This window comes from Triticum aestivum, chromosome 4A (assembly GCF_018294505.1).
Source record: "Triticum aestivum cultivar Chinese Spring chromosome 4A, IWGSC CS RefSeq v2.1, whole genome shotgun sequence".
Taxonomy (NCBI): Eukaryota; Viridiplantae; Streptophyta; class Magnoliopsida; order Poales; family Poaceae; genus Triticum; species Triticum aestivum.
Window position 1 is genome coordinate 462,702 of NC_057803.1, and position 14,329 is coordinate 477,030.

Consider the following 14,329-nt stretch of genomic DNA (forward strand, 5'->3'; position numbering starts at 1 on the left):
TGGATGTTTCTAGAAAATTTAAAGGCGGATGCACCGAGAGGCGTTCGAGCGAAGCTACTTGGGCCTCATGCCCTCTTGGGTCATGGCTAGGCCCTGGGTCGCATGGTCCCACCGTGGGGAAGCCTTGGAGCTCCCTTCCGGGCCATCCGATGCTGCCTCGCTCCATCCTATCATGAAACTTCCAAAAAAAACATTTTTTACACCCCCAAAAATTGTATTTTTCTGAATAGTTGAAAAACATGCATAAAACGATAGCTGACACTGTTCATTGGATTAATAGGTTAGTCTAATAAATCGATACAAATTGGTGTCAATGTGATGCAATATTGATATACAAGTAACATAAAAATAGGATGAAATTATAGATACGTTTGGGACGTATCAAAGGCTAAGGAATTATTTTTTCATTCTGCCTTTTCTCAGTCTGGGATGGTTCTCAGGTTAGATTATGCGAGGATACATGGCTGGGTGCGGCCCCACTTACGTTGCAATACCCAAGCCTGCATCAGGTTGTTAGACATAAATTCGTCATAGTCGCAAAAGTCTTGGGCAAAGCAAACCCTACTATTTTTTATGTACGGACCTATTTAGGCCTCACCTTGTAGCACAGAATGAATTGCTCACACTTTTGGAGCACATTCAACTATCAAGCGGAAATGAATGAGTTCCAATGGAACTTGCATCGGAACAACAAGTTTTCTGTCAAGTCCTTATATGAGGTGATTGTCCACAATGATGTTCATAACCATAACAAAAAATATATGAAATATCAAACTAGATCTTCTAGTCAAGATACTCCTTTGGTTTTCAAACAGAGGTCTGATCTTGACTAGACATAACCTGGCACGTCACAGGTGGCAAGGTAGCAAGACTTGTATCTTTTGTCAGAATGTTACGCACGCATGGCATTATTATTTTTCTCGGTTAGGGAATCTCCAAAGGAGACCTTCAAAGCTTTGCTATATGTTTGAATTGTGGTGTCCGAATAATTCTTGTTAACGTTTGTCATCCAATAGGGACTCCTATCGGTCCGAGGAGCTGTCCAGACATCCTTTGAAGATCCACTTGCGAGTGTCCCGAGAGCCACTTGACCAATAAAAAACAACCACGTGGTACTCCTATTTTTTCTCTCTCTATCTACGCATGCATGGCCCCCCTCTCCTTTCTCTCCTTCCAATCAGAAACCACACCACAATACCCCACCAAAAAAACATATGCATGGTCTCTCTTTCTCTCTCTATAACTGGACAAATAAGAATTAATTTGTGAATAATCATTTGATGGCTACCTCCCGCATCAATTCCACGAACCACGTCCGGACATAAAAAACGACATTTGCGGTGTCCATTTAGGGGTTAGCATTGAAGATGGCCTTACCAAACTCCTCTCTGTCTCCTCTTAATTGTGTTGCCAAATGGAATATTTAGCCTTGCATTGCAAGGTGAAGCATCGGAAAAGGTATAATTAATGGGAAGTAGTTGACAGTTACTAGTTGGCATGCGTCGGTAGGTGACGTGTCCAGAAGCTGGTCTGGATTTCCTCCTATATTTATTTTTTTGAGGGGAGGATTTCCTCCTATATAAAGAAGACACAGTCATGCATTGTGGCAGCACAACAAGAGTAAGAAATAAGAAAGAAAGAAAACGTTTGCCTGATCGATCCGCGTAGGTACGTGATGTGGAGGCTGAAGATCGGCGAGGGCAGCAGGCCGTGGCTGCACTCGGCCAGCGGCTTCCTGGGCAGGCAGGTGTGGGAGTTCGATCGCGACGCCGGCACGCCGGAGGAGCGCGCCGAGGTCGAGAGGCTTCGTGAGGACTTCACCAAGCACCGCTACCACAAGCGGGAGTCGCAGGACCTCCTCCTACGCTTGCAGGTAGCTTCTCTTGGGTTCTTTTTTGATTGACAAAAAGATTGCAGCTTGCAACAAACGAATCGCAAGTTTTTCCGTCTATAAGTAGTAGGATCTTACCATGTACTTTCTTTCTAAACGCTTTTATGTTAGTTTACGGAGGGAGTATATATCATATGTACTGTATAATAAATACATGGATTCCAGTTTGCAAAAGGGAACCTCCTCCCGGCCAACATTCCAACCACGAGGGTCGTCGAAAAGGGTACACAGGTAGTCACGGAGAAAATGATAACGACTTCACTGAGGCGTGCTCTTCATCAATATTCTACTCTCCAAGCACACGATGGACACTGGCCTGGTGACGTCAGTGGACTCATGTTCATTATGCCTATGCTTGTAAGTACTACTAGTATTAATTTCACTCGCATAATTAATTAACATCAGCCCACTCAAATATACTTTGTTCATTTCCCTATATTTTAGTAGTATGTACTCCCTCTGTTTCTTTTTAGTTTGCATATAAAATTTGATCAAAGTCAAACTTTATAAAATTTGACTAGCTTTGTAGGAAAAGATATCAACATCCACACTATGAACTCAATAATATTAGATGCATGATGAAATTAATTTTCATAACATAACACATAACTACGTACCCCACTAGAGAAATTGAAGTGTGCGCGTCACATGCACACGAATTAACACCACACCACGCACGTACCTATACACACTTATAACAACTGAATCGAATCTACGACTCCACACTACAGCTCTTTTTGGGTACTACTACTTAATCTGGATATGTGTTGAACGCTACTGCTCCCAACTCGCTAGTCCATGCTTTGCTCCCAATAACTAAGTGCGCACAATATAAATTTGCATTGCTTCTGTTTTACTATGTCTGTCTTGCAGATATTCTCTTTATATGTTACTGGATCACTTAACATCGTCCTATCATCAGAACATCAACGTGAGATACGCCGCCACATTTACAATCATCAGGCATGGAAATTACAACTTATAATTTCCATGAAATATATTAATTGTTTTAGATATAGATCTGCATTTGGCTTTGCATATAAAAAAAGAAACAAATTTCATAAAGCATTATGATTTATGCAGAACGAGGATGGCGGTTGGGGAACACATGTTTGGGGACCTAGTAGCATGTTTGGATCATGTTTAAATTATGTAGCCTTAAGGCTTCTTGGCGAGATGCTAGACGGTGATAATGATGTATTAACCAAAGGGCGTGCTTGGATTTTATCTCACGGAAGCGCAACTGGAGTACCGCAGTGGGGAAAGATATTTCTCTCGGTATGCATAATAAGAAAGAGGACGGATAATTTTATTTTATTTCTTTACAGTAATCAGAACTTATGAAAATGATCAGGCAACTTTTAATAAGATGAGGGCCTTTATGCTACATTAACACCTTTTTCTTGTTTCCATTTACAACCACCACTTCAACATTTACCTCCTTAGCAATTGGTGAAATAAGAAGCACCATAAAAAAGGATATTACATTGTGCTATTTATAAGCATTATCAACCATTAAGAAAATACTATTGAATAAACTTGTATTTATTTAAAATACTCTTCTATATAATGGCAGATAATTGGTGTCTACGATTGGTCGGGCAATAATCCAATCATTCCTGAGTTGTGGTTGCTTCCATACTTTCTTCCAATTCATCCAGGTGCATTTTCCATCCATGGACCTAACAAAGATTATCAAAATTTATTTCGTACATAAAATAACCCCCACATGAATGCGAGTGCAACTGTATAGCCATTTTTGGCATTCTACCATTATTTCGAGTGAAGTTCCACTGAAGTTTGGTAAACTTGGTTATGTTGTCAATTTAATAATTAGCTTAGGCCTAATGAGCCTGATTTTGCACTTTGTCATAACTAATTAACTTTAATTTTCATATATATTTTTGCAAATATTCTGGGAAATTTTTCAACATTCAATTAACCCACCAAGCACCTTCAAGAGATATTTTTTCACCCTTACATATTGATCCAAAAACCACCAACAAGCAGACCACTAAGGCAGAACGCACATGGCTAGTTGTTGAGGTGGCCAGATTGGTCCACTGTGCGCAGAGGCTTCTTTGCAAAAGAAAAACAACAACAAATGTTGGCTCATCTTCTGCCGTTCCATGCCCCTTCATAGGACATATCCATGCCTTTGTCAGTGTCAAGTCCTGCGTTGCCAGAGATGCAAATAAATACATGGTATTGCACTTGAACGATGTGACATGCTTGCGCCACTCATCACATGGATCACATGACATCTAGAGATGGAGTTCTCTTGTAGTATTTTTTTTGTAGCCGTTGTTTGTCCCCTAAAAAACACCCGTATATGCGATTTTTATTTAAAATTATTTGTGATGTGATTTATTACAGGCATGTTTCTAGAGTTCTCGGCGTGAGATTCATCCATTATTGTCATCATTTTTTTAAATTTCTTACACAAGTTATTTTTATTCCTTCATAGGACGATTTTGGTGCCATTGTCGGTTAGTATATATGTCAATGGCATATCTTTATGGGAAGAGATTTGTTGGGCCCATTACTCCAACAATAATGGCACTACGAGAGGAGCTCTACAACATACCTTATGACAATGTTGATTGGGGAAAGGCGAGTAATTATTGTGCCAAGGTTTGTTGCTGCCAGAAATTCTAAAGTTATGACTTTGGAGATAAGGAAATCTATACATGCATTACTTATTGTTGGTTATGATACCTTTGGAGATCATGGAATGTATACATGCATTACTTATTGTTGGTTATGATACCTTTGGAGATCAAGTATCTTTTTTGAGATAGATTTGTTAAACAAATTTCTGGGACAAAGATTAGTACCTGCACAAAACTAGGGACAAAATTGCATGGGTCCTACAACATCTTGGATTTGGACTGGTCCTTTTATTTAATGTCTGCAGATATTTGAGTTTCTAGAAGTAATTTTGCACGAGGAAAAATGGCGCACACAAAAATGATTTTTTTAGAGGACTCATGGATCAAATGTAATGTTGTAGTGAATTACAAGACCTCTCTGTTTCATTAAAAGTTATATCTTCCTGACTAAACTAAGAAGAATTTGTAGGAACTACCTCTAAATAATAATTATGCAAACTTTTGTAACTCAGTTTTCTTCTTTCTTTATAGGAGGACCTTCACAACCCCCGCTCACAAATGCAAAATATTGTAAGTTTTTGTCTTAACAAGTTTGTGGAGCCAATGTTAAATTGGTGGCCAGCAAACAAGTTAAGAGGAAGAGCTTTGAGTAAGCTTATGGAACAAATTCATTATAATAATGAAATAACTGAATACATAACCAGTAGTCATGTTGACAAGGTAACTCCGTAAGTACTTACATTTCTGCAAAACATCAATTGTTTCGAGCAAATCAATTGACATGTAGTTGGTTATAAATTAGATACTGAATATGATCTGTTGTTGGGTGGAAAATCCAAATTCAAATGCATTCAAGAAACATCTTCCAAGAGTTTATGATCATCTGTGGATTGCAGAAGATGGAATGAAGGCTAAGGTATTAGTTTACATTATGTTGTAGAATAACTTTATAAGATAGTTTTCATAGTTGGGTGATCACTAAATTTTTGTTATGTGGGGTTGTTTTTGTCTCAAACATCGATGCCATCATAGGCATGGTTTAGACATATGCTATACACATTTCTGTAGAAGCTGAATTATACTCAACAGGGTTTTACTGCGTAGTTGGAATCTCAATCAAATTAAAAACTCATACGCCCCATAATCAGCTTTCTATTTTGCAAATATTTTCACATATGAGAAGTAGACACATTTTTAATATTTCCATGCGCGAGAAGTGGACCTATCAAAATGGTTTCAACTATTGAATCAGCCACACATTCAACAAGATTAGGACACACATAAAATTATTTATTAGCTGATGTTAAGGGCACAAGAATGAAAATTTGAAAAGTACATCCTCCAATTTTTTTTCATATTTGTTATGGCATGCACATCTCTCATGCTTCAATGGTATTAATATGAAGTTCGGTTGCATCCAGACATGTTTTATTTATTTTAGAATGAGACAATTTCTTTCAGAAAAATCTAGATAATTTCATATGTCAAGTTGGCAAGAAAGTTTTATGCTATTCTGTCAAAACAGATTTGTGATGGCTGCCAGAGCTGGGAGACGCCATTCATAGTTCAAGCAATTTGCTCAACAGATCTTATAGCTGAATTTGGCCCAACTATAAAAAAGGCTCATGAGTTCATGAAAAACTCACAGGTTCATTATTTTCCATGTTCTTTATACTAAAATAATCATAAAAATCTAAAATATTTTTTTCTTGTAATTGAAGATTCTTGGAAACTTCCCGAGTTATGAAAGTTTTTATCGCCATAGATCAAAAGGTTCATGGACCCTTTCAACTATAGACCATGGTTTGTCTATATCTGATTGTACTGCAGAAACTCTTAAGGTACCTATGACCTTTGGTACAAGAATATTTACTTGATGATATTAGAACTGATAATAAAATGGTCTTCGATTTCTGAACTCAAAGAATAAAATCTCATTCTTGTAGGCATTGCTATCATTATCAAAGATTTCTCCCAATCTTGTTGGTGACCCAATAGAAGAACAAAGGGTTTACGATGCCATCGAGTTTCTCCTTTCTTTGATGGTATGATCCCCTTAGCCTAAATCGACGGGTCGGAGGTTACATTGATGAATGTCCTATGATCCTCCTGAAAATGGTGCTACCATGTATTTTAAATATAAGATTGCATAGCCAACCTTTGGATCTACATCCGACCCTCGCCAACCCCACAATAAAAGAATTATAATTTAATTGCTACCAACCTCTTAACTGAGTGTGCAACCAAACTCCTCTCTCTTTTGCTACTACCAACAACAGCACCTCACTGATCCAAACTCGCTACTCACATAGGACAACCGCCTCCAAAGATCTTGCTACAACTAGGATTTTATGGAACTCGATCTAACCTAATGAACCACCACCAGAGTCACTATAGTCCTTTTGCGACTACCAATGAATAAGAAACCTTAGCACATATCTCCATGCAGATTAGAAGATCATCAATTCAAAACATTTCACTAGAAATTTAGTAAAATGAACTTTAGAGAATTCATATGAGATAATATAAACATGAGCTACAAAAGGTAAGCATGTGTAGTTCCATCTAAATAATACAAATTTGTGCAAATTTAAGTGATCACCAGTAATCCACATGGGTAGCTAGCTATGGCCGAATTGTTGTCTTTCGAGCCACCTCTTGATAACATGGATGAGTACCATAAGAAAAAGATGCTATTTTCTCTTCAAATCTAGAAAAATTTCCACACCATGCAAAGGATAAACTAATCTTTTTACCAAAAATATCTCTTCATCAAATGTATGATATTGTCAGTCTATTATTCTTCAGTTCCCTAAAAAACACACACTTTTATTCCTTTATTAGTAAAGTTTAAATGTTAGTTGACTAATGGCCACTTTCATCTTTCCTGATTAAAGAATAAAGATGGTTCTTTTTGCGCATATGAACATAGAAGAACATCTGCCTGGCTAGAGGTAACTATATTGGCCTTGTACTTTGATCAACTGAACGATTGTGTGTGTGTGTGGGGGGGGGGGGGTATAACAAGGCCTAGGGAAATTAACACTCAGAGTATGCAAATAATGTTTGCTAACATGAAACCAAAAAAAAATTGTCTAGCATAGAAATTTCTCCTCCCAGATATTTCTAACATTTACAAGAAAGGACAAGATAATATTTGCTTCTACCAATTACTGAATTAGTCCCATCTGAGGAAGTTACACTCACCTCTTAATAACGATGATTTCCTATATGTACTGAAACAACATTTGGTAAGTAAATCTATAATACTGATTTTATGGGTTTTGTGTTCTAGCACAACAATTTAATTAACTTTTAACTAGCTATTAATGGTATGAATTTTCGGTCAACTATTTTATAAAATAAGTAGAGGAATAATAAGAAAGATCAGGATATTTTCTAGTTCTTAACTCATAATTATATTATTTTCAAAATTACTCATGTTGTTGACTATTAACAAAACAGAATTTTGCAAAAAAAAATCATGGTATATCCACCTGCATGCGCGTACACTACCCTTTTGAACAAGCTAAATTATCTTAATGAATTGCTAACACAATTGATATTTTTTGACCATTGCATGGATTCCTTACCTAATCCTAGTAGCAAGTGGAAATTTTTCTATCATCCTTCTCCAACAAACCATAATATTGTTGCATGTGCACTAACCTTAATTTTGGTTTGACAACCTAGATTCTTAATCCTTCTGAGAGTTTTAAGAACATTGTCATCGAGTATCCGTAAGTACTCTTTGGTGAAAATTATTGTTGCTTATGTCTTCCTCTTTGCTCAAGTAAACTTACTAGCAAATCAATTGGTAGATCTTGTGAATGCACTGCATCGGTGGTTGATGCTCTAATATTATTCAAAGAGCTATACCCACAGTACCGCGGTGATGAGTTAGGAAAATGTATAAAAGGCGCTGCTAAGTTTATTGAAGGAAAACAACTGAACGATGGCTCGTGGTAAGCAATACTACGCCATTTATGGTATGGAAATCATATCCCGCTCATGATTTTACCATGTACAAGTATAATTATTCATTTATCATGTAGGTATGGCAGTTGGGGTATTTGTTTCACGTATGGAACCTTGTTTGCGATAAAAGGATTAATTGCTGCTGGAAGAAATTATCACAATAGTTCTTCTATCAGGAAAGCATGCAATTTTTTGTTGTCAAAGCAACAAAGTACTGGTGGATGGGGAGAAAGCTATCTTTCTAATTATACTGGGGTAACCTTTTAATTGTGTTGCTATACCTACCAATATGTCTTATTTTTTTAATTATCTTTCTCACTTATTATGGAAATTCACCTTCTTCTTATAAATTTCACCTCTCCTCCTCAAGACAAGTTGAAGTTGATTTCTTGAATTTTTATTATGCAAATGACACTTTTTACATTTATAATCCTTGTTCTGATATTATTATCCCACTTAAAAAATAACGCCATGTTTTACCCCAATTTTTCTCATTTCTGACACACTAGTTACCTCTTTTTGGATTATTATATTCCAAAAAATGTTGCCACCTAGTGTCACGACCCCATTTTCAAAACAGGGTATACCCTATGAGTTTGCAACTAGGGTACTCTTTATTTGTTAAATAGGACCTTTTAAAGACGCACAACAGTTATGGATGGTATCATGTCTGCAGTCTGCTCACAAGTAAAAAAGAGAGGTTAGTGCAAATGCCACTTTTCATGAATTTGCGGAGTTGCCCATCTTTAGCCCCATCGTAGCATTACCTCATAACGTCACTGCGGGGAAACACACTTCCTTTGGTTTGTTGATATAGATAAGATAGCAAGACTTTTCATCTACTTTATCTTCTGAAGTCCCTACCTAGAAAGAAAATACCACCCAGTACATCAGGGAGCATAACCGAGGAAGGGTTAGACCTTGTTCCCTCTTTTGAGCGCCCTTCCATTGTGACACATCAAACGGGACACTATTTGGACTATCTGGTGTTTGCTATGCGGTCTAGTGAGACTTGTCAGGACTAGGGTAGGGTATGGTTGGGATCAGCGGGGTTACACGGAATCCATTTTTGCTAAGAGTTGGTGGGCCAGAGGACAATGCGAGGGTTTCCAGCGGGCTTCCGCGGCGTAATGGTTTTGAACTAAAAATGAACTGGGAGGGGGCATGTGTAGTTTTTTGAACTGCTACAGTACGTCGTTGGTATGAATAGTAGGTCGGGTGCTACTATGCAGACACTTGCTGCAGTGTTGATTTCTATAGTTGCCAGCCACTGCAGTAATTCCAGATTATATGAATAAACAATTTTTTGGATTTGAGTTGGTTTGAAATCTATCTCAGTTTGGGGTTTAAATGGGTCAAAAACCGTAGGCTGCAATGTACGCGCTACATAGGCAGACAAGGTATCATAAATCAAAAATATGACAACAGATAGGTGCATATATATGTGGTAGCCAAGGTTGTTATAAAATTTGAGAGACAATCCAAAAATGGGTAACTAGTGTCAAATGATACATAATACTTATTTCTTATCTCGAAACAAAATTGAACAGGAGTACGTTGACAGTGGCACTCCTCACACGGTGGAGACTGCTTGGGCAATGCTAGGTTTATTCTATGGTGGGCAGGTCTGTTCATGTTTTCCGTCAAATGCATTACTGAAATTATTTTCCATAACTGCAAAAATATTGTCAGGACAGTTGCATTATCTGAAAAATTGAAGTGGTTTCATATTCTCACCAGACTGAAATAGATCGGGTACCACTATACCGTGCAGCGCAAGTATTGATGAGCATGCAGCTAGACACGGGCGAGTTTCCCCAGCAGGCAAGTTTTCTGTCTAGTTTACTCATACCACGATTGAGTGCAAGTTAGATTTGTGTATGCTACCTGTTAACAAATATGAAATTATGAATGTCAAATGCAATACTAGAATGAAATTTAAGCTACTCCCTCTGATCCAAATTAATTGATGCGGCTTTAGTATAACTTTAAAGTTATACCAAAGTGTGTCAATTAATTTGGATCGGAGGCAGTACTAAAATTGACGATAAAGACAAAACAATTTCCTGCAAGCAACATGATTGTCAAGTGCAATATATGATTATATGAATATCGTGTCATCTTTTCTTTCCAAAAGGAGGGTATACCCATGGCCTTTACACCTATGCACACGGCCATGACTATAATCTCATTGAACTTGATAAAGTGAGGCCAAAAGGTTTCTTTGCTTATTTGATAATTGAAATTTTGAACTTCACCAAGCATTGTTCATGTGCATTTTTTGAAAATGCGACCCTTGTTGTTTCCTTTTGATGCTAGGAGCATGTTGGATCCGCCAACTCTGCCTTCTACTTCAACTATCCCAACTACCGCAACTTATACCCTATCATGGCTCTTGGAGAGTTTCGTCGCCGACTTGTTGCAAGCGACTGATGTGGATGCATATGATTACATTATTGATGTGTGGGTATGTGTAAATGTAGACAAGAACAATATATTGTTGGTGGGTTTTGTTAGCATAAACACTATAGGCTGTTATGGACACCGTTCATCATGTTCCTTGACCGCAACATTCGTCCATTTGTCGGCCAAGTGTTTTCGTCAACAAACACTACAGGGCAGATGGAGGATGGTGAGCTAGGTTGAATCAATTTGGAAAGACGGTATAAGAAGGTCCCTACCCCCTAGCCTCAGGAATGCGATTTGTGAGCGGCACCCCAGGCAAGCGCAGAGGAATAGAGGGTAGACTAGAAACCCTAAATTGCTCCAGAGTCTTCCACCCAGCACTCCGCCCACCTACCTGCGCCACCATGGTCTCGAAGCCACCCACGCCGTCTCACCGAGGCCATCATCATGAGACCTAGAGGACGGAGAATGAAAACGCAGGGATCCGGGGGCGGCAACACCGCGGTCGAGTGGGAGGGAATAACCTCCACCGCCGTCGCACAAGAGGCCAGTTCCTCTAGCGCCATCGCGGTAACCGGCCGTACGCAGCGGCGAGAGGCAAACCAGGCCACCCGAGCCCGTCGGGCTCAGATCGAGCCCACAAAGTCTCCTTCGCCTCGCTACAGCTAGCCGACGACGGCGCCACCACCACCCAGGTTCCCAACGCCCCACCGCCACCTCCAAGAAGCTACGCCACAGATCGGAGCCGCTGGCCCGCCCCAGCCCAGATGGGGCCCAAAGGGGCCCAGAGCACTAACGGTCATGCCCCACGCCACCGGCCACCAACACCAACACCAAGCTACACCGCCGCCGCGTCGCACCATCGCCGCCTCGAAGCACCTCCTGGGGCAACTCCGCCCCCCGCAGGATCCACCATGGGAGGGGAAAAGCCGTGGGCCACCGGCGGCACCGCCCGAGCCGAGCCTGGCCATGAAGGCCGGCGATGGTGGGGAGAGGAAGGGTGGGGGAGGTCGCTGGGGTGGATGGATGGGGGGCGCGGCCGGCAGCCCGCGGGGGCCGGACACGGTTGCGCGAGGAGCCTGAAACTCTGTTTTTATTATTGTCTTTGTGTAATCAAGTGTGTGTGTGTGTCTACCGCATGTTACTTTTCTCTATGTTTTATTATGTGTGCTGCATTGCATTGCATTCTAGGGCTGCTTAATTTGTACTACTTCCTCTGTTCATTTTTTTAGATCATTTTAGATAGCTGAAATTGAACTGTTTTAGGCGTTGTCCTTATAAATGTCTAAAACACTGTTTTACAAAAGTGAACGGATGAAGTAGTAGAAGAAGATCCCACCGCGCTAGCTGATACTTCTTTTCGAGTGCGCGTCTGCTGCCGTGGTGGCCATATTTTTTTGAACATCAGTACAGACACAAGCGCTCATATACACGCGCATACACTCGCCCCTATGAACGCACACACGCACACCCTACCCCTATGAGCATCTCCGAAAGACTGAGTCGGCATATCATCTTGATATTTACGAAGTCACCGTAGGTGCCTCGTCGTCGACGGGAACATCTCCTCCCACTGAATGCGCATCACCGAAAATCCTAAAATAAATCCAGAAAAATAAATGCGAGCACCAGGATTTAAACCCTGATGGGTTGGGATACAAGAGTCTCTCTAACCATCCAACCACAGGTGGTGGCCATATTGAAGGCTTTCAGGCCGTGGTGGCACATTATCTAGAGATCCAAAGAACTATCTCACTCACAAATTAGTCTACACGTTGTGTTAGGGATACTAATCTACACACATGGAGACTACCTGAAACAGGAGAGCAGGCCCGTGCGAGGAAGAAATTTTTTTCAGAGTTTTTTTTTTCTTATGTACTCCTTCGGTAAAGAAATATAAGAGAAGTGGTGATCTAAACGCTCTTATATTTCCTTACACAGGGAGTAGACTCGGCCGGGCCATTTACATACTACCGTCGTCACCGGGATCGGCTCCATTGTCGTAGGCAGCCACGGATGGAATCTCCACCTCCCGCGGCTCCTCCTGGAAGATTGGCAACCTTACGGATGTTTGTGAATAAAAATAAATGTTCATGAATTTCAAAAATGATGTTCACGAATTTAAAACATAATCATGAACTGAAAAAATGTTAAAGAATTCTATAAAACATGTTTACAGATCTAAATAATGTCCACATGTTCGTGAATTGAAAGAAAGTTCAACCATTAAAAGAATCTTTGTGAATTAAGAAAATGTTTAAGAATTTGAAAAATGTTCATGGATTTAAGAAAAGTTCCCGAACAAAAAATGCTCATCAATTTGAATTCAGATTTTTTTGAAAAATATTTGGGCATTTGAGAAAAAATGAATGTAAAAATGGTTCAGAAATTAGAATTCAAACAAATGTTCATGGATTTGAAAAAAATGTATTCAAAAAAAGAAATAAAAAAAGATTTGTTTTTCAAAAATACCGGAAAAAACCGAGTACAAAGCGACCAAAAACATAGAAAAGAAAAGAAGAAAGAAAACCCGGGGAACGTTCTAGAAGATTTGTAAAACAGAAAAACCACCTTGCATTACATTCTCACATGGGCAGGCCCCACTAGTAGAAAACAGACCTTTCGTCTGGAGTATTAGTCCCGGTCTGGTTTTGGCAAGGGACTAATGTGACCATTAGTCCCGGCTCCAACGGCTAGGAGCGGACGGGGGCACGGGCATCATTAGTCTTGGTTCATTTATGATCTATAGTCCCGGTTTGTGATACAAACCTGGACTAAAGGGGTGGTGGCATGCTGCCGTCAGGCTGGGGCCCCCACGAGCCCCTTTAGTACCGATTCGTGTACTTAAAGAACCTAAAGAATACACCAGCCTGAAGTTGATGCTCGATAAGTAATTTCAATCATTATCGCACTATGTCGGCCTCTTTAGTTCATTTCCTGATATCAAGTAATTAATAACTCCTTTATTCATTTTCTTGGCCAGGCAGGGTTTTGAAAAAGTTCATCAAAGAGGTTGTGGGCCCAGGGGAACCAACCCTGAAATGGTGGCGACCCAGGGTAATTAAGTAGTACTAGCTACGTCTGTGCATCTCTTTATTCTAGTTTCAATACCATTATTATGCTTTATTATTATCCGATTGAATTCTATTCTCGTAAAGTGCATGAGCCAGACGCCGGGGACTAATTTATGGGCATACTATGTTTGCGAGTGAAGGAAATATGCCCTAGAGGCAATAATAAAGTTATTATTTATTTCCTTATATCATGATAAATGTTTATTATTCATGCTAGAATTGTATTAACCGGAAATATAATACATGTGTGAATACATAGACAAACATAGTGTCACTAGTATGCCTCTACTTGACTAGCTCGTTGATCAAAGATGGTTATGTTTCCTAACCATAGACATGAGTTGTCATTTGATTAATGGGATCACATC

The 14,329-nt window shown here is 39.6% G+C and overlaps 1 protein-coding gene across 3 annotated transcripts; it reads left to right on the forward strand.

Moving 5' to 3' along the window:
* Positions 1–1,601: 1,601 nt before the first annotated feature.
* On the forward strand, positions 1,602–11,051 carry LOC123084663 (achilleol B synthase). Of its 3 annotated transcripts, none has more exons than XM_044506140.1 (18): positions 1,602–1,873; positions 2,057–2,248; positions 2,765–2,854; positions 2,975–3,169; positions 3,468–3,552; positions 4,359–4,525; positions 5,035–5,223; positions 5,306–5,419; positions 6,029–6,151; positions 6,225–6,344; positions 6,450–6,548; positions 7,401–7,457; positions 8,197–8,243; positions 8,325–8,468; positions 8,559–8,736; positions 10,032–10,106; positions 10,222–10,305; positions 10,801–11,051. In XM_044506140.1, the coding sequence occupies exons 1-18, from the start codon at positions 1,676–1,678 to the stop codon at positions 10,912–10,914; spliced, it is 2,271 nt and encodes a 756-aa protein (XP_044362075.1). In that variant the 5' UTR covers positions 1,602–1,675; the 3' UTR covers positions 10,915–11,051. The 3 variants fall into 3 exon arrangements, with proteins under 3 accessions (XP_044362075.1, XP_044362076.1, XP_044362077.1); XM_044506141.1 differs by having other exon boundaries at positions 5,360–5,419; XM_044506142.1 differs by lacking the exon at positions 7,401–7,457.
* The last annotated feature ends 3,278 nt before the right edge of the window (positions 11,052–14,329 follow it).